The 18,419-nt window shown below is 51.0% G+C and overlaps 10 protein-coding genes across 10 annotated transcripts; 5 read left to right on the top strand and 5 right to left on the bottom strand.

Annotated features, from left to right (window-relative positions):
- Nucleotides 1-1,170: 1,170 nt before the first annotated feature.
- Nucleotides 1,171-4,924, top strand: M436DRAFT_70307 (pyruvate carboxylase; the record flags this gene model as incomplete). The annotated part of the gene is made up of 4 exons (XM_013574924.1): nt 1,171-1,318; nt 1,377-1,669; nt 1,725-2,541; nt 2,595-4,924. The coding sequence occupies 4 exons, from the start codon at nt 1,171-1,173 to the stop codon at nt 4,922-4,924; spliced, it is 3,588 nt and encodes a 1,195-aa protein (XP_013430378.1).
- A 596-nt stretch (nt 4,925-5,520) lies between these two features.
- On the top strand, nt 5,521-6,549 carry M436DRAFT_61192 (DUF689-domain-containing protein; the record flags this gene model as incomplete). The annotated part of the gene is made up of 1 exon (XM_013574821.1): nt 5,521-6,549. The coding sequence occupies one exon, from the start codon at nt 5,521-5,523 to the stop codon at nt 6,547-6,549; it is 1,029 nt and encodes a 342-aa protein (XP_013430275.1).
- Nucleotides 6,550-6,776: 227 nt separating this feature from the next.
- Nucleotides 6,777-7,163, bottom strand: M436DRAFT_16887 (uncharacterized protein; the record flags this gene model as incomplete). Its single annotated transcript, XM_013574485.1, has 1 exon — nt 6,777-7,163. A coding segment is annotated over one exon (387 nt), but the record flags the coding sequence as incomplete, so codon positions are not given.
- Nucleotides 7,164-7,879: 716 nt separating this feature from the next.
- M436DRAFT_39921 (uncharacterized protein) lies at nt 7,880-9,486 on the bottom strand (the record flags this gene model as incomplete). The annotated part of the gene is made up of 2 exons (XM_013574642.1): nt 7,880-7,981; nt 8,056-9,486. 2 exons carry the CDS (start codon nt 9,484-9,486, stop codon nt 7,880-7,882), a joined length of 1,533 nt encoding a protein of 510 aa, XP_013430096.1.
- Nucleotides 9,487-9,874: 388 nt separating this feature from the next.
- M436DRAFT_39784 (FolC bifunctional protein) lies at nt 9,875-11,290 on the top strand (the record flags this gene model as incomplete). Its single annotated transcript, XM_013574611.1, has 3 exons — nt 9,875-10,326; nt 10,360-10,721; nt 10,800-11,290. Coding segments are annotated over 3 exons (1,305 nt in total), but the record flags the coding sequence as incomplete, so codon positions are not given.
- A 96-nt stretch (nt 11,291-11,386) lies between these two features.
- Nucleotides 11,387-11,827, bottom strand: M436DRAFT_25506 (SMAD/FHA domain-containing protein; the record flags this gene model as incomplete). Its single annotated transcript, XM_013574507.1, has 1 exon — nt 11,387-11,827. A coding segment is annotated over one exon (441 nt), but the record flags the coding sequence as incomplete, so codon positions are not given.
- Nucleotides 11,828-13,249: 1,422 nt separating this feature from the next.
- M436DRAFT_61188 (uncharacterized protein) lies at nt 13,250-14,145 on the bottom strand (the record flags this gene model as incomplete). Its single annotated transcript, XM_013574820.1, has 5 exons — nt 13,250-13,330; nt 13,370-13,500; nt 13,549-13,752; nt 13,837-13,894; nt 14,056-14,145. The coding sequence occupies 5 exons, from the start codon at nt 14,143-14,145 to the stop codon at nt 13,250-13,252; spliced, it is 564 nt and encodes a 187-aa protein (XP_013430274.1).
- Nucleotides 14,146-14,544: 399 nt separating this feature from the next.
- Nucleotides 14,545-15,126, top strand: M436DRAFT_79160 (uncharacterized protein; the record flags this gene model as incomplete). The annotated part of the gene is made up of 1 exon (XM_013575011.1): nt 14,545-15,126. One exon carries the CDS (start codon nt 14,545-14,547, stop codon nt 15,124-15,126), a length of 582 nt encoding a protein of 193 aa, XP_013430465.1.
- Nucleotides 15,127-15,438: 312 nt separating this feature from the next.
- On the top strand, nt 15,439-16,308 carry M436DRAFT_79159 (uncharacterized protein; the record flags this gene model as incomplete). The annotated part of the gene is made up of 1 exon (XM_013575010.1): nt 15,439-16,308. One exon carries the CDS (start codon nt 15,439-15,441, stop codon nt 16,306-16,308), a length of 870 nt encoding a protein of 289 aa, XP_013430464.1.
- Nucleotides 16,309-16,750: 442 nt separating this feature from the next.
- On the bottom strand, nt 16,751-18,107 carry M436DRAFT_61186 (uncharacterized protein; the record flags this gene model as incomplete). The annotated part of the gene is made up of 3 exons (XM_013574819.1): nt 16,751-17,196; nt 17,251-17,930; nt 18,007-18,107. 3 exons carry the CDS (start codon nt 18,105-18,107, stop codon nt 16,751-16,753), a joined length of 1,227 nt encoding a protein of 408 aa, XP_013430273.1.
- Nucleotides 18,108-18,419: the final 312 nt, after the last annotated feature.

Genomic DNA, 18,419 nt, shown 5'->3' with positions numbered 1-18,419 from the left:
GACCACCTGTGGGGTGCTGTCTTCAGCTTGAATAATCTGCCTCCACGGGCATTTTGTTACCTGGATCAAGATCAGATGATCCAAGCAGTTACATTCTGGCATTGTCAGATTAGCAGACTCTGAGAGAGACTGCAGATTCTGGACACGCGGTCCATAGACGATAGTCTTCACAATAGGTTCGCACATGCCCTTCCCGGACAGTGTTTCCTGCGCATCGAATTTCGATTTGTGATGGAAACAGAGCAAAAGGCACGGTCAAACGTGTTTCCATATGACCGAGGGAATTTGTGGTTGACCGAGGCTAGGCTCTGTAGTCACAGACGATGGATAAGGTCACCGGGATAATTATGACCGTAGTCAGGACATTGTTGAGGCACGATGTGAGGTGGCTGTTTTGAATCGATTGCAGTTGATAATTACAGCCGGTCAAAGGGCCCTGAAGCTGCCCGGCTTCGGACATGGATGTCGAAGCAGACATAAACGACTATAGTACATCGGTGGTGGGGATGAGGAGTCTGTCAACGACAAGCTTTCTCAGAGGGAAGCAGGTACACAGATACAAAGCGGAGAGCAAGCGGAGAGGAGACCCAAGGCAGTGGATAGAGAAGCTGTCTTGGGAGAATTGAGTCCGAAGGAGCGCTGGACCCTTGTCAAGTCCGTTTCTTTCCGAAAAAAGACGAGAAGCACTCGGGTCAGTCTCGATGCACTGACGATTTTCTCCAGGAGTTCGTCAGGCGGGGTCAATGATAGCCCGAGGATGATTTCATGGATGCAATATATCTACCTGGATGGTATAGACATGGTCGTCGCTGAAAAACAACATCTAGAGAGCGGCTCGAAAGCAGGTTTGCGTTCACATAATCACGTCTAGTAAGCAGTGAGCGGCCGGCCTTATCTCGCGATTCAGCTTCTCCGATTGGTGGGGTCAATCAACCAAAAGCACCAGCACCAAGCACCAAGCTCCCAGCAGCCAGAGGCCGAGATAGCAAGTTAGCTCTTTCCGTCATCGCTTTCTCAACAGCTGTGACTCCAAAGTCTGTTGCCCAAGCATTTCTTCTTCTCCACTCCTTCCATACCGCAAACTCCCCTCAACCACTCCAATTCCTCTTCACCGACCTCTGGACAGCAGTTGCTAGTAGATAGCAGCTCTCTGAGGCATCGACTTCCGACATGGCGGACATTGAAGCTATCAAGAGGATGAAGGCCTCCAACCCCACCGACGAGGCCATTGAGGATGGTGTCGACACACACACTCAAAACACAGTACACGCACGTCTGCGCGCCAACTCGTCGGTCATGAAGGCCAAGAAGATCTTGGGTATGCCATCTCCTGGAACATGACCGTCTGTCCCAACAGTTACTGACAACCAGGCCAGTTGCCAACCGTGGTGAAATTCCCATCCGTATCTTCCGTACCGCACACGAGCTCTCGCTACAGACGGTAGCCGTGTACAGTCACGAGGATCGTCTGTCTATGCACAGACAAAAGGCCGACGAAGCCTATGTCATTGGCAAGAGAGGAGAGTACACACCTGTTGCTGCTTACCTTGCAACCGACGAGATTGTCAAGATTGCCAAGGCACACGATGTCAACCTCATTCATCCCGGTTACGGTTTCTTGAGTGAGAATGCCGACTTTGCCCGCAAGGTCGAAGCTGCTGGCATGATCGTGAGTTGACGACAATGCTGAAGCTTTGTACTACAGCCGTACTGACTCTGCGCAGTTCGTTGGTCCTACCCCCGACACCATTGACGCCCTCGGCGACAAGGTCTCAGCTCGCGAGCTCGCCATCAAGTGCAAGGTCCCCGTCGTCCCCGGTACCGACGGCCCTGTCGAGAAATATGAAGAAGTTAAGAGCTTCACCGACAAGCACGGGTTCCCCATCATCATCAAGGCTGCCTTTGGTGGTGGTGGTCGTGGTATGAGAGTCGTCTGGAAGCAGGAGGAGCTCAAGGAGGCCTTCGAGCGTGCCACATCCGAGGCCAAGTCTGCCTTCGGTAACGGTACTGTCTTCGTCGAGCGCTTCTTGTACCGCCCCAAGCACATTGAGGTCCAGCTTCTGGGTGACAGCCACGGTAACGTCGTCCACCTGTACGAGCGTGACTGCAGTGTCCAAAGACGTCATCAAAAGGTCGTCGAGCTTGCTCCCGCAAAGGACTTGCCCGAGGAGACGCGCCAGGCCATCTTGAACGATGCTGTCGCTCTCGCCAAATCGGTCAACTACCGCAACGCTGGTACCGCCGAGTTCTTGGTTGACCAGGAGAACCGCCACTACTTCATCGAGATCAACCCTAGAATCCAGGTTGAGCACACCATCACCGAGGAGATCACTGGAATCGACATTGTTGCTGCTCAGATCCAGATCGCCGCAGGTGCATCGCTTGAGCAATTGGGTCTGACCCAGGACCGCATCTCAGTCCGCGGTTTCGCCTTCCAGTGCCGTATTACTACCGAAGATCCCAGCAAGGGTTTCCAGCCCGATACTGGTAGAATTGAAGTCTACCGTTCCGCTGGTGGAAACGGTGTTAGACTGGACGGAGGTAATTGGACAAAATACTTTTTAGCTTGGTCGCAAGAACTAACAGTTTGCTAGGTAACGGATTTGCTGGTGCCGTCATCACACCTCACTACGACAGCATGCTTGTCAAGTGCTCATGCAGAGGCTCCACCTACGAGATCGTCCGCAGAAAGATGCTCCGCGCCTTGGTCGAGTTCAGAATTCGCGGTGTCAAGACCAACATTCCCTTCTTGGCCTCTCTTCTCACTCACCCTACTTTCATTGCCGGCGAGTGCTGGACTACTTTCATCGATGATACACCTGAGCTGTTTGCCCTGGTCAACAGTCAAAACCGTGCTCAGAAGCTTCTCGCCTACCTTGGTGACCTCGCTGTGAACGGCAGTCAGATCAAGGGTCAGATCGGTGAGCCTAAGTTCAAGGGCGACATCACCATCCCAACTCTCCACGACGAGCAGAAGAACGTTCTCGATGTTTCGGAGCCTTGCAAGCAGGGCTGGAGAAGCATCATCGTGGAGCAGGGTCCGGAGGCCTTCGCCAAGGCTGTCAGAGCCAACAAGGGCTGCTTGATCATGGACACCACATGGAGAGACGCTCACCAATCTCTTCTTGCTACCAGAGTCCGTACCGTCGACTTCCTCAACATCGCCAAGGAAACTAGCTACGCTCTCAGCAATGCATGGGCTCTTGAGTGCTGGGGTGGTGCCACTTTCGATGTCGCCATGCGCTTCCTCTACGAAGACCCTTGGGACAGACTTCGCAAGATGAGAAAGCTTGTGCCCAACATTCCCTTCCAGATGCTCCTCCGTGGTGCTAACGGTGTTGCTTACTCATCGCTTCCCGACAACGCCATCACTCACTTCTGTGAGCAAGCAAAGAAGGCTGGTGTCGACATTTTCCGTGTCTTCGATGCCTTGAACGACGTCGAGCAGCTCGAGGTTGGTGTCAAGGCCGTCCTCAAGGCCGGTGGTGTTGCTGAGGGAACTGTCTGTTACTCCGGTGACATGCTTAACCCCAGCAAGAAGTACAACCTCGAGTACTACATGGGTGTTGTTGAGAAGATCGTCAACATGGGTGCTCACGTTCTTGGTATCAAGGATATGGCTGGTGTCTTGAAGCCCAAGGCTGCCACCATGCTCGTTGGTGCCATCAGAAAGAAGTACCCCGATCTACCTATCCACGTGCACACTCACGACTCGGCTGGTACTGGTGTTGCCTCGATGGTTGCTTGTGCCCAGGCTGGTGCTGACGCCGTCGATGCTGCTACCGACAGCATGTCTGGTATGACCTCTCAGCCCAGCATCGGTGCTCTTGTTGCATCTCTTGAGGGCAGCGAGCACGATCCTGGTCTCAACGCTCACCAATTGAGAATGATCGACCACTACTGGGCTCAGCTTCGTCTTCTCTACTCGCCTTTCGAGGCTGGTCTTACCGGCCCTGACCCTGAGGTCTACGAGCACGAGATTCCTGGCGGTCAGCTCACCAACCTCATCTTCCAGGCCTCTCAGCAAGGTCTTGGTGAGCAATGGGCACAGACCAAGAAGGCTTACGAGCAAGCCAACGATCTCCTCGGCGATATCGTCAAGGTCACTCCTACCTCCAAGGTTGTCGGTGATCTCGCTCAGTTCATGGTCAGCAACCAGCTGAGCTACAACGACGTTCTCGAGAAGGCCGAACAGCTCGACTTCCCTTCATCAGTTCTCGAGTTCTTCGAGGGTCTTATGGGTCAGCCCTACGGTGGATTCCCCGAGCCTCTCCGTACCAAGGCTCTGCGTGAGCGCAGAAAGATGGACAAGAGACCCGGTCTCTACCTCGAGCCCGTCAACTTCGACGAGGTCCGCAACAAGCTCAAGGAGCAGTTTGGCGGCTACACCGAGACTGATGTTGCCTCGTACGTCATGTACCCCAAGGTGTTTGAGGACTTCAAGAAGTGGACACAGAAGTTCGGAGACCTTTCGGTCCTGCCGACCAAGTACTTCTTGGCCAAGCCCGAGATTGGTGAGGAGTTCCACGTTGAGCTTGAGAAGGGTAAGGTGCTCATTATCAAGCTCCTGGCCATTGGACCACTCTCGGAGCAGACCGGTCAGAGAGAAGTCTTCTACGAGATGAACGGTGAAGTTCGTCAAGTGACTGTTGACGACCAACATGCGGCAGTCGAGAACAAGTCTCGCAAGAAGGCCGATCTTGGTGACAGCAGCCAGGTCGGAGCACCGATGAGTGGTGTTGTTGTCGAGCTGAGAGTTAAGGAGGGTGCCGAGGTCAGCAAGGGTGACCCGATCGCTATCCTGAGTGCCATGAAGATGGAGATGGTTATCAGTGCACCTCACTCTGGTAAGGTCGGCGAGCTGAGCGTCAAGGAGTCAGACTCTGTCGACGGGCAGGACCTCATCTGCAAGATCGTGAAATAAGACATCATGACACGGCAGATGGAGCAGTTATGACTGATGGGATGAAATGCTTGATAATATCCAGACGACGGGCTGGAGTTTTTCGGGAGGTTTCTATGTATATTGTACACGATTGATTTTCGCTTTATCAAAATGACCCCATGTTTGATGTTGAATAAGTATTGGAAGAGGAAGGACAAGACGACCAGATTCGTACATAGCACACGCGACGCTTGGCGGACGACGAGACAGGATGTGGATGGGTGGGCCGATTGCGGCGGCGGGCGAGGATTGCACGGAAAGTCGTTGGTCAGCAACAGAAATTGGTCATAGGCGGGGGTCTTGTACATTGATAATCATCTTTTGCGCAATTCTTCTCGTTGTTCGCTCTCTCTTACCATATCTCTGTCACTCTGCTCTCAACACAAATCTACACTCATCGCACGTCTCTTCACACGCTCAAAGACACACCAACCCGACCAAAAACTCACATCCGCGTCTCCGATCAGCAGATTCCTTCGACCCCACCAACGATCCACTTGGAGGCGCTCGAAGCAAACTTGCTCGACATATACAATACAAATCTTCCTCTTCAAACAGACATCAAATCTCTCACAATGGCACCCGCTATTACCATTGACAACACATCCGACTTCTCCTTTGCCCCGCCGCCGACAAAGTCGCAAGACCGAACCCTTCTGCTTGCCCCACCTTCTATCGCCTCACACCCGGATGCCCTCAACAGCATTGTCGAGGCTCACGATCGTAATGCCACCGATATCCAAATGCTCGACCGTCTCGCCCTTGGTCTCGTTTCGCTTCCCGCTTCCACATACGACCTTGTCCTCCTACTCACCAATGTCGACGGCTCGCGTGAGCCTCTCAACCGTGCAATCATCGAGAAACTCGTGCCCTCTCTCAAGGATGGCGGAAAGCTGAAGAGCCAGGATGGTCAGTTTGGTACACCGGGTTCGTCGGAGCAGACAGAGGCTATCCTTGCTGGCCTCGTTCAGGATGCGAGTGGTGCCATGTCCAAGCCCGCAGCGGCTGCCGCGCAAACAGTCACTCTGAGTTTTGGAAAGAAGAAGAAGGCCAATGCTGCAGCTGTGCCCTTGAACAATATCGAAGCCATCAACAAGACTATCATCGACACACCTCAGCCTGCAGCTCCTTCAGCGCCAGCGGGCGTCGGCTTCGACATGGGCGACGACTTGGACGTCGAGTTTTACGACGAGGATCAAGACATGGAACTGCCGTCAAAGGAGGAATTGCTCAAGGGCTCCACCATCGACCCCAACACTCTACTCAGCGAAGAAGACCGCAAGCGCCCCATCAACATCCCTGAAGCCTGCAAGCCCAACGGCAAGAGAAGACGCGCATGCAAGGATTGCACATGTGGACTCAAGCAAAAGATCGATGCCGAGGACAAGGCCAAGCGCGAAGCTGCCGACAGTGCGCTCAAGACGATGAAACTGGATACTGATGATTTGGCTGAGGTCGACTTCACCGTGCAGGGCAAGGTTGGCAGTTGTGGAAACTGCGCTTTGGGAGATGCGTTTAGGTGTGATGGATGCCCGTACATCGGATTGCCTGCGTTCAAGCCTGGAGAGGAGGTGCGTTTGCTCAACAACGATATCCAGCTGTAGAATGTCCTGTTCTTGCGCATCTTTTTTCTATCACGACTTGGAGTCCATGGTCTCGTTTCTTTTACAGGATCAATGGCGTTTCTCGGGGTATAGCATTTTACGATATAGACATTTGTAGCCACACCATCACATCCGCTTCCCTTTCCTTACCAAGAATCATTGGCAAACATTTGTGTCTGCATATCCGTTCATGCCGAGCCTTCTTTTTCCTTCTCCTGCTCCTCCTTCAATTCCCAAATATACCCATTGACAAACCACCTCTGCAGCTCTTCCCTCTGCATGTTCTTTGCCCCCTTGACCTCACCCACACAACCCTCCTCCCCACAAAGACATCTAAACCCTCTATCCATCTCCCACTCCGTACTCGGATAGAAAAAACTGAGCACATCGCCCTCCTTCAACTCTTTGTCTCTGCTCACCCTGACTTGCATGTTTTGCGTATCGATCTCCAGCGACGGCGCACAAGAGTGATTGAGATAGGTGAATGCCGAGTCCAAAGAGATGTGCGAGGTGCGGGAGACTTGGAGGGTGTGCCATTGGGGGGTGGAGCAAGGGGTGTAGGAGGTTATGGGTGCGAAGAGGGAGTTTGGGGGTAGCGAGACCAGGGAAACGAGGCCGTGGCCTGAGGCGTGGGTGGTGTAATTTAGGAGGTGTTGGAGGTTGTTGGCGCCGAGGGGGAAGGCTGGTGTTTCGTGGTCTGAAGTTGTTTTTGTTGTCGCCGAGGTTGAAGATGTCATCTTGTGGTGATTTGGGTTCTGGATGGACGATGTTGACTTTTGGTCCTATCGAAAGGTATTTGTGTTGTCTTGTCTTTGACGTGTTGCTGCTTTCAAGTATGGTATGTTCGAGTGTTTTGAAGTGAAAAGAGTCGGATGTGTCCTACCTACCTCGTGATCTCGCAATGGATCCAGCATACGTGTCTTTGACTCTGCGTTAACCGAGTTGCCGGTTTACAAATCACCACCATTTTATGAAGCTGCAGTTTTCCCGAGGCTGTCAACAAAAAGATGTCATCGCTGTCCGTTCCCAGACTTTCTGAGCCTCAGAAGTGTCAAAGTCACTGCTATGGCTGAAGAGGCATGATTTTTGTTATGTTCAACACACACGTATACATTGTATATCGCTAGAGCTGTATTCGGACAGGTGTTACTGTTTACCGCCCACCCAGGAATATTCTTCAAAGAGTGTGAACGGTTCTACGCGGCATGATGGTCGAGTTTGCGTGATTTGTGTCATGCTCATTGAATACTGCTGGTGGAGCTGAGCAAGACACCAAGTAGGAAATTCCCGACGACATCGGGTAGAATGATTAACGAGACAGTAGCGCCTTTCAAGAAGCAGTAGCATGCTTGGAAAAGAATCCGACACCGCCTAGGTACTTGATTGCCTGCAACGCGAGCTTATTTTCCTCATCCATTTCCTGCTCCACAAGCTGAAAAACCCCATCACGTTAGCATGACACTCCTGTCTTCGAGTACACTGTTGGACAGCTAGAGAGTCACTTACTCGTTGAAACAATGTCTTTCTCTTTCCTTTATCTTGTCCTCCAGAAGCAGCATCGTGCTTGTAGCGGCATTTATTTCCGAACTTGCAGCGGCCTTGATTGACGAAACTTATGCAGGGTTTGGCTTCAGGGGGAGCCGATTTTGAGTGAGTGTTGGGTGCGGTTGAGGGAGGAGGAATCTGGACGGGTTGGGAAGGTTTCGAAGAGGTGACTTCAGGGGGTGCATCGCTGTCGGAATCCGAGTGATGTTGGTCGTCGTTCAATAAAGTGACTGTGGAGTCTGTTGCTGTTGGTTGATCGGGTTGTTGTGTTGCAGAGGCTGATTGCTCTTGCGTGTCCTGCATCATCGAGTCTCCATCCTCTTTCGCTAGTCTCTCAGCAGCAGGGTCCCTCATCTCCCGTTGATGACGAACATCTCTTCTCTCCACAGGTTGGTACTGACCCCCTGATGCAACAGCGATAGCAGCTTTAGTTTCTTGCTCAATACGTCTGCGCTCTTGCATTCTCGACTGCACCTCTTGCTCTTTTTCTTCTACTCTGCGTTTACTTGGCCATCGCTTCTTGCGCTCTTCTATCCATTCGGCTATATCTGCTGAGGACCCCAGCGTTGATAATTCGCCGTTGAATTCAAAACTTAGAGGGCCATTGGAAAGAGCGCTTAGTGCGGCTTCTTCGTCTACTTCCTCTTCTTCGTCTTCGTCGTCTTCTGGGTCCGAGTCTTGTGGGTCGTGGGCTGAGGGAATGAGACCGAGGTTGGTTTGAGGTCGAGGTTTCAAACCGCCGCCTGAGGAAAATGGTGCTGGAGGTTTTGCCGGCAGGAGAGGGGCTCCAAAACTGGGGACTGAAGGCGCTGCCTGAGCTTTTGGTCCATTGGAAGGTTTCTTCATGGGATGGCCTCGGTTTGAGTTGCCGAAAGCTTGGTCTCGTGTACGTTTTCCTGGTGGTGTAATGGCATTGCCGTGATTTCCGTATGATGGCGGATTACTCTGTCCAGCAGCAAGTCCACTTAGGTGTCCGTATTGAGGGACTTGAGGTTGAGGATATCCCTGAGCTTGCACGTTTCCGAATGCAGGATTGATATAGGATCCAGGTGGTGCTTGATACTGCTGGGGAGCATGGTACTGTTGCGGAACAGGATGTTGTTGACCATTATGATACTGTTGAGGATATTGTTGCCGTGGATTTCCATAATTTGATTGGTAGTTGCCAGCATTTTGTCCGTATCCGGAATTATTGGTGTTTTGATGTTGGTAGTTTGCTCCACCACCACGGTTTGATGCGCCTCCTCGACCTCTGAATGACCCACGCGCTCCACGTCCCCGGCTCCCGCCTCGTCCCCCTCTGTTGTTAGATTCAGTAAGTGCCTCTGGTTGTGCTGAAGATGCTGCTTTTGGTGGAGGCGGAGGCGGTGGTGGGAAAGAGAAACCGTCCATGACTTGTCAGATCTCTAGCGTCTTTCCTGGGTTACAGATCTCCGTAGGATGTATGTAAGGAATCTTAAGCAAAGCAAAAATGTTGTTTATGCAAAAGATAAAAAGAGCATTTGAATTCTCGAAAGCTTTCAAGCGAGCAAGAAGACGCGTGCCAAGACTTGACCAGACCTGTTCCGTCTCCGGCTTATGGCTCCCTCGTGTTCATCGCATCATTTCACTGCTTCGAGGTGTTTGATTATATTCACAGCAACACTTCGAACTCGATTCGTGATCGCGACATGGGCACAGAAAACTGAAGGCTATCATCTGTAATGACGACTACGTCTGGACTATCATAATAAAATCTTGGCCTCTAACAAGTCATCTGGACACTCCCTATCTTTGCGCATTAATCATGATCGAGCTCGGTTTGGCACGAGTGTTTCGCCTGTTGGCACGTACGCCTCTACCATGGCGAGCACTGCATGTGGCAGGAACAAATGGAAAAGGATCAATATGTGCCTACATCTCCGCCATGCTTGCGGCGTACAACTCTTCCCAACTACGAATTGACTCTGGCAAACCTCCGATCAGGCATGGTCGATTTACCTCACCACACCTCATAGACCGCTGGGACTGCATTACCATTGACGACAACACGATCTCGGAAGCCATCTTTAGACAGGTCGAAGCAAAGGTTCTGGCACGCAATCTGGCCGAAAACATCCAGGCAACAGAATTTGAATTGCTTACAGCCACTGCTTTCGAGATTTTCACACTAGAAAGTGTGGATATCGGAGTTATCGAAGTTGGCATGGGTGGCCGTCTCGACTCTACCAACATCTTGGGTCAGACCTCCGAGTTCGACGAGATGGAGCAGAACCAACAGTTCAGACCAAAGCCATTGGTGACAGCCATCTCTACCATCGCATTAGATCATCAAGGCTTCCTCGGCAACACGTTGCTCGAGATAGCCACCCAGAAGGCCGGTATAATGAAGCCAGGAGTACCGCTTGTTCTGGCCATGAACGATGAATCCGTGACCGAGCACATTCTGCAACTGGCATCCAAAGCAGGCGTAACACAAATCTTGCACGCAAAAGACACCGCTGGCTTTGACGTTACACGTGCTTCCAGCACGACCGATGCAACACATGCTCGTCAACAAAATGGCGCCATGGCGTTCACAATCACCTGGCTAGCATTGAAGCAACTGAATCGTCTTCCTGCTCCACCTACCACTCAAGCAGCTTGCGGTTCCTCTACTCTACGTAGCGAGATACGCACATCAAGCCTCTCAACACTTGCAACCACATTGCGTGCTGTGCCGCAAGGCGTCGTCTGGCCTGGTCGTTTACAAGACATCGAGCTGGGCACTCTTACCAACTACACACCCACAGCTCTCCTAGATGGCGCTCATAATGTCGAATCAGCCACCGTACTCGCGAACACAGCACACACACGTGCTGGCAGCCGACCAGTTGTCTGGGTTCTTGCTGCCTCGAGGGGGAAAGATCTGGCTTCCATGTTTGAGCTCCTGCTCGCAGGAAGATCTGGAGATGATGTCGTAGCAACCGAATTTGGAGCTGTTGACGGGATGCCATGGATCACGGCCACATCAGCGGAGGATGTCAAGACAGCTGCTGCGGATATCTTGCCCGGAGAGAGTGTGATTGTAGAGAGGGACGTCATCGCTGCTCTGAAGCAGGCGTCTGTACTGGCTGAGCAGAAGGACGCTCTGCTCGTGATAGCTGGAAGTCTGTATCTTGTAGGCGATGTTCTGCGCTTGGTGCGCGATGCAGGTTCCAAATACTACACATGTTGAAGGCTCACGACTCTTGCGATGTGGTGGGAATGAAATGGAGGTTTAACGTGAATGTTCATTTTCAGATGCGATTGTTCGGTGCGCTTATTTGGGCAGCATCATGACATACTCTCTCTCGCTGTCACCGAAGCCGACGACATCACCGTCTCGTAATTCAATGTAACGACTGCCTCCGATTTTCTCTCCGTTCAGTCGTGTTCCGTTGGCACTGTCCAAGTCGATGAGATATGGCTTGACCTTGCTCAGCTTGTCTCCATACTCATTCGTCTTTGTGATATGCCTGAACTGCACAACAGCGTGCTGTTTGCTGATACTCGGGTGCTCTAATTGGAAGTCGACGATAGCTTGATCGCGGCCCATCAGCCAGCAACTGCGCGAGTAGAGGTGAATAGTGTCGATCATGTCTTTAGCCTTGAAGACAAACATGCGCCATTGCTCTTTACTCGATGGCTTGCGCGCCTCTGGTGGTTCGTGATACTTGAGGACTGTGTTTGTGCCGGCCACTGTGTTTGCTTCCTTGGCCAACAAGCCTGTCGCGTTGAAGTTTGGCTTCTGCTTTTCCACGGCAGGTTCTGCTGCAGCGGCATCATCTCCTTGGCGGAACTGGTCTTGTTGTGAGGGTAGAGGGCCACGAGCGCGACGGGGTGCAGGTGATTTTGATCGCGAGTATGAGCGCCTTGAGCGTTTCGGAGGTGGGGATCGTGATACATGGTCTTTTCGTGAGCTTCGTTCTCTGTCGTGTCTCCTTCTCGGACTCCTTGAGCGGCTGTGATGTCTTCTTCTCTCCTTGCCGTCGTCATGGTATCGTCGGCTTGGTCGGTCTCTTTCTCTTTCTCTTCTGTCCCTGTCGTCTCTGCTCACCGATCTTCTCCTATGATCGCGTGGCCTGTCAGAGCGCCTGTCTCTGCTATCGCGACGTCTCCTATCATCCCGATCCTCTGCACCCATTGTGAAGTGATTGTGAATGTCGCACGTGAAGAAGGCAGATTAAAGCAAGCAGCTTCAGCCGGATCTGACGCTAAAGTCTTGGCGCTCTGGAGGGTCCAAAACTTTTTTCGTGTTTCGCGTTCACCTTCTCTTTGCTCCCTCTCAGGCACCATCCTCACCAAAGCTGCGTTTCTTTGCTTCCACACAGACAACTACGATTTACCTCGTCGTTGTCCATCATCCTGCAAATGAGAAATTCGGAGTAATCTTCACATTACACAAACACTCATCTTGTTTCAACTCTTGTTGTTCGAGCTCTGAGTTACTGCCTGCGAGGGCCTGACGTGACACGTCTGCACCTGGCATCAGAAATTTCAGAACGTCTTGACCCTTTTCGAACTCGCTTTTTAGAGGGAAGAGCTCGCGTTTCTATGGGAGCCGGTGCGAAGATTGTGTGCGAGTGTTTGTACACTTGCGATACTTGAGTGCAATACGCAGCGTTTCTTCTTCTCTTGAAGTTATAATTCGATTCCGATTACTCGGGTGAGGATGGTGTTTCAACTTCTTTTTCTTTTTCGGTTGGCTATGAGAGATCACCTGTACGTTGGTGCTGACTACGAACCTTGTGTCTTTATATGACATGAGAGCCGAGAGTCTCTCACAACTTCTTCGATTGCGCTTCTTGCCTTTGTCGTTGGAGCAGATCCTTTACTAAAGTCGTTCATGACAGACGAGTGGCTGTTTGGTAGGAGCAATGAACGCAGCAAGTGAGATTTTGTTGTTGTTCTTCAGCTTTTCTTTGTGAACTTGTTCGACTTCGATGCAACAGTCAACTCGTGCAGCCTACTTATCACACGCGTCATTACACTGGGCTCCTTAGATGTCACATGGTTCTCACTCTCTGTGTCATGTGTCACAACCGGGACGGGTCGATATGCGAATCGTGAAGAAAATTCGCAACGACGCGCAACATGGATCCCTACAGCGACCTCTTTCGCGGCCGACGTATATCTGATCCGCCCATATTCGTTACTACACATCCAATGGGAGCAAAGTGTCAATCTTGACGCGGTTAAGAGCAAAACATGTAACAACAAGAATACGAGCTTCTACCTACGAAAAATTGATAAACAGACCTGTAAACACACTGACCATAGACACGCCTACTGTTACCGCGAGACCGACATAGCTACGGCAGATGGAAGAAAGAAGAAAAGCGATGCAGAACATTCCAGTGATCGAGCGCATGATTGTGTGCATGTTTCCAAGATGCTTGCAAGACTCTGAGAATGATTAGCGTCGCTCGTCGCATGGTAAATCAATTTACGTACCTTTATCCTCCAGCATCGCGCGGTCAAGGGACGACATGCACCATACGACTGACCAACACATGGCGTTGGTGAGCAGAGCGTAGGCAAAGTTGTGGTGATGAGAGAAGATAGGCATGTCGCCCCTGAAACATAAGATGAATGCGCCTTGACCGGCAGCGATAGACAGCAGGCTATTCAACCCGACAGGTCGCTGGAAACCAGCCACTATTTGCTCCATCTGCGTTGGCATCTTTCAAGTTGTTTGTCAGTCGGATAGCCTACTACTGGGATGAGCTACAGCTGACATACTTTCAATCAAGTCTTCGGAAGCGACTGTAGAGGTAGCTATCGGGACTGTTTTGCCTGTCTGCAGCTGATCAGCAGAGAATATAATTCGAGGTTGCAGAGTCGACACGAAAGCCATCGGACTCGAATCACACATGTATTGCTGTGGTAGGCAGGAAGGTCGCGAAGGATCAGTTCTGATGACGTATATGCAGCGATATTCTGAACTCTACCACAGCATACCATGCAGTCCAGTCTCTTTTCGCTACATCGATTGTTGCTATCGCAGGTGCTGTCCAGCCGAAAACCCTTAGCACGAGGCTTGCTATCCATGCTACACTCTGCTGTGACCTCTGCGAGCCAGCGATGAAACAATGCTGTTTGCTGCACCGGCACTGGCTGCGTCACTCTTTCTCTGAGGTTTTCTTGCTGGTTTCATTGTGTCCATGAGCACCTTTGTCTGCACTCGCGTCTCGTCCCATGGCTCTTTGTACTTTTTGATTCATTCGGGTGGGTCTTTGTCGCCCCATCAATGGCTTTGTCCCGTCCATTGTCCCCTGGCTTTGACAATGTACGACCACGTCTGTGTATGTTCTGTACAAGATGCTGTATCTCTGCCCCTAAGCAGTGCTTCAGCAACTCCGCAAACACTAACATCATACTCGAATACTACAAGATGTCTTTTAACACCGCCAATTACGACGCTGCTGGTCAACCCTCTTTTCGGAGAACATGACGTTCGGAGTGAAACTCGAGATGTTGGCCTACGCACCTCGCAAGATTAACCCTAGAGACCACCTCACCAGTGCCCTCAAAAAGCCCATCTCCCTTCGTTGCTCCCATTGTGCTGAGGATCACTCCTGGAAATTGCCTGTCGAGGGTGTGCTCAATAGCCATGGTTTCGTCACCGCTTTTACTACTTGGACCATCCACCGCGATCCCTCAGTCTACTCTGAAAAGGACGAGGAAGCCCGGGTCAAGAGAGGCTCATCGCAATTTTACAGCCTCGAGCTCGTTTCAAGGGTCTTGAACTTCTGCAGCCTCACCCCCGATCCCGTCGGTCAAACGTATCCATGCACCGGTGAGCTCTTCATGTGGGACTCACAAACGGAAATCAACGCTTTCATCCAAAGAATTCATGAAGCTTTCTCAGGTGAAGGCTACTGCGTTGCTACCAACAAGAATTGCGGTTTTCATATCCACTTCGGCAATGGTAAGCGCCAGCCTCCTATAAAGGCCGCCCTTGGTATGGTTGGTGTCTTCGCCTGTCTTGAGCGACACTTTGATCAGATCTTCCCAGCATCCAGGATCTGAATTCTGCCCTTCAATGGCCCCATCCCCGGTATTATCAATTCGCACTCGGTGTACAAGTACGTTCAAGGCGACGACACACAGTCTTCTTGGGTCGGGCCTCACTCGAGACCATTCCTTGAAACAATTCGTTCATCTGTCAAAAAAGCTATCAAAGACAATCCTGAAGCTGATCGTACATCTATTGCTGGTCATCTACGGGATTGTACCCCTGAAGCATGGCTTGATATCATTTCCAGATGTAATGATGTCGAGGCTCTTCTGAACTCATGGCCATCCTATGATAGTGCGAGCAATCACTTCAACTCTCGTTCCATGGCTGTCAACATCACGAATTTCGTGAATGGCTCCCCGAAAAGAACAGTCGAGGTCAGAGCAGCTCCGGGATCTATAGACTCTTCCGAGATTTGGGCTTGGACTGACTTCATGGGTAAGCTTATGTTATGGCCCTCGACGCCTGATATCGATCACAAAACTTTTATCTTGAAAGTTTGGGCTAACCCTGATAGCACTATACTCGACCTGATCAAGCAGATTGGCGCTTCGCAAAGTACTTTCGACTACTACCGCGATCGTCTGTCTGCTGACTGGACTGTTCGTCGCCACGCTCGCCTGACTTCCAACATTGACAAGAACGACCCTTTCAAACCCTTCCTCCTCGCTATCGAACGCAATCGTCTGGATGACTATCGTATCGAAGCTGTCGACTCTAAAATCACTCAAAAACTGGAAGGCGGTTACTACGGTCAAATCTCCGACGCACTTTTTCGAACTCTTTCTCCCGAGATTCAAAACCACCCCGACAACTTCTTGAACAAGCACACTTGTGACTATAAACTCTTTGCTGACAAGGTTATCGCAGATGCTGCCGACGTCATTAGCTCCCCTGAACCCTCCAACCCATGGAACAACGAGTCTGCTCAGGCACCTGTCTGGTCCCCTGAAAGCTTCAACGCATATCTCCTCTCCGATGTTGAGGACCCCTTCACTAATATTTCTGATTACTCAACTCCTGCAGGAACTTCCAGATTCCCCAGGACTGTTGACGGCTCGGATGTACTTGCAGACGGTTCTGATGATTCTGATGAGTTTCCTTTTCGTATTATGGATGACGACAACAAGACTTTTGCTGTTCCTGCTCCTCCTGGTGGGTTCTCTGGTTCTCGCCCTGGATCTCCTGAATAGTTGCACTTCTCACGGTAGGTGGTCTATGGCGTCTTAGGTGAGTTTGTGACCCTTTTCCTACATCTTCTCTATCTTAATATCTAGATCCCTAAATCTTTTTCTTTTTCTGAATTGTTAGCCACCATCACTGATGCGTGAATTGATCGGCCATGGCCATTCCGTCGGGCACTTTTGAACATCTCACTGGAGATAGGCTACATATAGAAAGCTAATGACTGAGTCTTTTGGTTCTCACACATTTGAATTTGTCCGTCGGTAATTAGCTTTCGTATCACTCGATCTTGTGCTCGCTCTTTCCCATTACACTTAGTATTGGCACATAGCAGTCTGACCTCACAATACTGGCGGCAAACGAGGACTACAACATTGTTGATGTCTTGATGCTCATGCCCTTTGATTGTACGGAACGACCACCTCAATTGTACGTCTTATCTCCAGCCTTCTACCGCTTATTCTTCTTCCACTTGCCGCCCCCTTTGCCACCTTTCCTCGCAGCCGGAGGCTTCCTCTCAAACAACTTTTCCCTCACAAACCCAGCATCCGCCAACCTCAAATAACTAGTCACACCCTGGTCCACCACCGCCAGAATAACACTCTTGTATCCATTGCGTATCTTTGCATACAACTGTGCTTCAGGCTTTGGAGGCATATATGGTTGTGTATCGACCAAAGCACTCAATTGAGCCAAAGTTGGGAATGTGGTTTCGCGGGCATTGACGACTGCGATGCGGAAGTCGGGAGTTCCTGGAGAGGATTTTTTGTAGTGGGGTGAGCCGGGTTTCCAGAGGTGGTAGGTTATCCGAAAGGATGGATCTGTTGGGTCTGCGGATCCTCTCTTGGCGGTGGGATCGTAGCTGGGGATTATGGCTAGGCGGCGGTATATCTCAGCTGTTCGGTTGTCAGTAAGGAGAACATGTATTCTCGTTGAGACGAGTTACTTACCATAATTGCGATAAACTCCTGGCGTCACCAATGGACCAACTTTCTGCTCTGCCTCCGTGGCAGCACGTGGCGCAAACATATTCCTCCACGCATGTCTCAGCAAACCCAGACTCCACATCGTACCCTGCAAAGGAGGATAGCACTCCTCTCCCACTTCCTCGCCCTCACCATCCCAACTCGGCGCCCTGTGCACCGTATACCCACTCCTCTTGAGCCCAGCATAAACACTATACCTCTCAAACGTCAAGCCTCCCTCTTCCTCTCCCAAGAACGCAGCATAAGCACCCTGCAAACTCATCGGCAAGCCCTCTTCCTCTGCATCATCCTCATCTATCGGCCATCTGATATCAATCGTTCCTCGTTCCAGCAGATAAATAGCTTCCTCGGGTAACAACCAGATCCTGTTTTCTCCTGCTAGTCTTGGACCCAGTGGGTCATCGTTTGCAGCGAATACCTTTCCCATGTTTTTGAACAGGGGGCCTTTGGCATCTTCGGTGTATGCCATGTTAGTTTGGAGATGATAGTAGGCTAACACGTGCTTTTTGGGCTGGTGCACGCGTTGAAAGGAGAGGGCGTTGTGCATTGCTTCTCGTGAGGAGGCCAGGGCGTCTGATTGTTTGTTGGTGTGATGGGGCTCAAAGTCCTTTTCACCGCGTTTGGGGATTTTGGTGTCATCGCCGCTGTGATGTGTGTGTGATGAGTCAGTATTAATTTTTTTTTGGAACAGAGATTTGGGATATGTTTCAAGTGACGAACGTGAAGTTTAGGAGGAAGCGGAAGTCTTGAGTTTCGTCTGAGAGATCAATATCGCCGACATCAGGACCGCGAGGGATGGCATCCTCATCTACGTCTGCCATGGCGATTTCTGTGAATTCTCGATGCGAACTGGCAGTTCGTGATGGGAAGTGTGATGGAACAGAAGATGTTGAGAGCTTCGATGAGCGAATAGAAATCTTAGTCCCGTACGTATTAGAACGATGACCTCTGACAGAACAAGTTTATAGCTTACTTTGTGATATGACTGTCTCTTGATAACAGCTTTGTTTGACGGTCTTTTTTGGTGCTGGATGGAATATACAGACAAACGACCATGCTGACGCCGAAAATGCAAGTCTGCAGTTGCAAAAGTCGAAATCCACGCTGTTCCCAATTCGGCAAAAACTCAGCCC

This window comes from Aureobasidium namibiae (genome assembly GCF_000721765.1).
Source record: "Aureobasidium namibiae CBS 147.97 unplaced genomic scaffold scaffold_3, whole genome shotgun sequence".
Lineage (NCBI taxonomy): Eukaryota > Fungi > Ascomycota > Dothideomycetes > Dothideales > Saccotheciaceae > Aureobasidium > Aureobasidium namibiae.
This window is presented reverse-complemented; position numbering and strand designations above follow the sequence as displayed.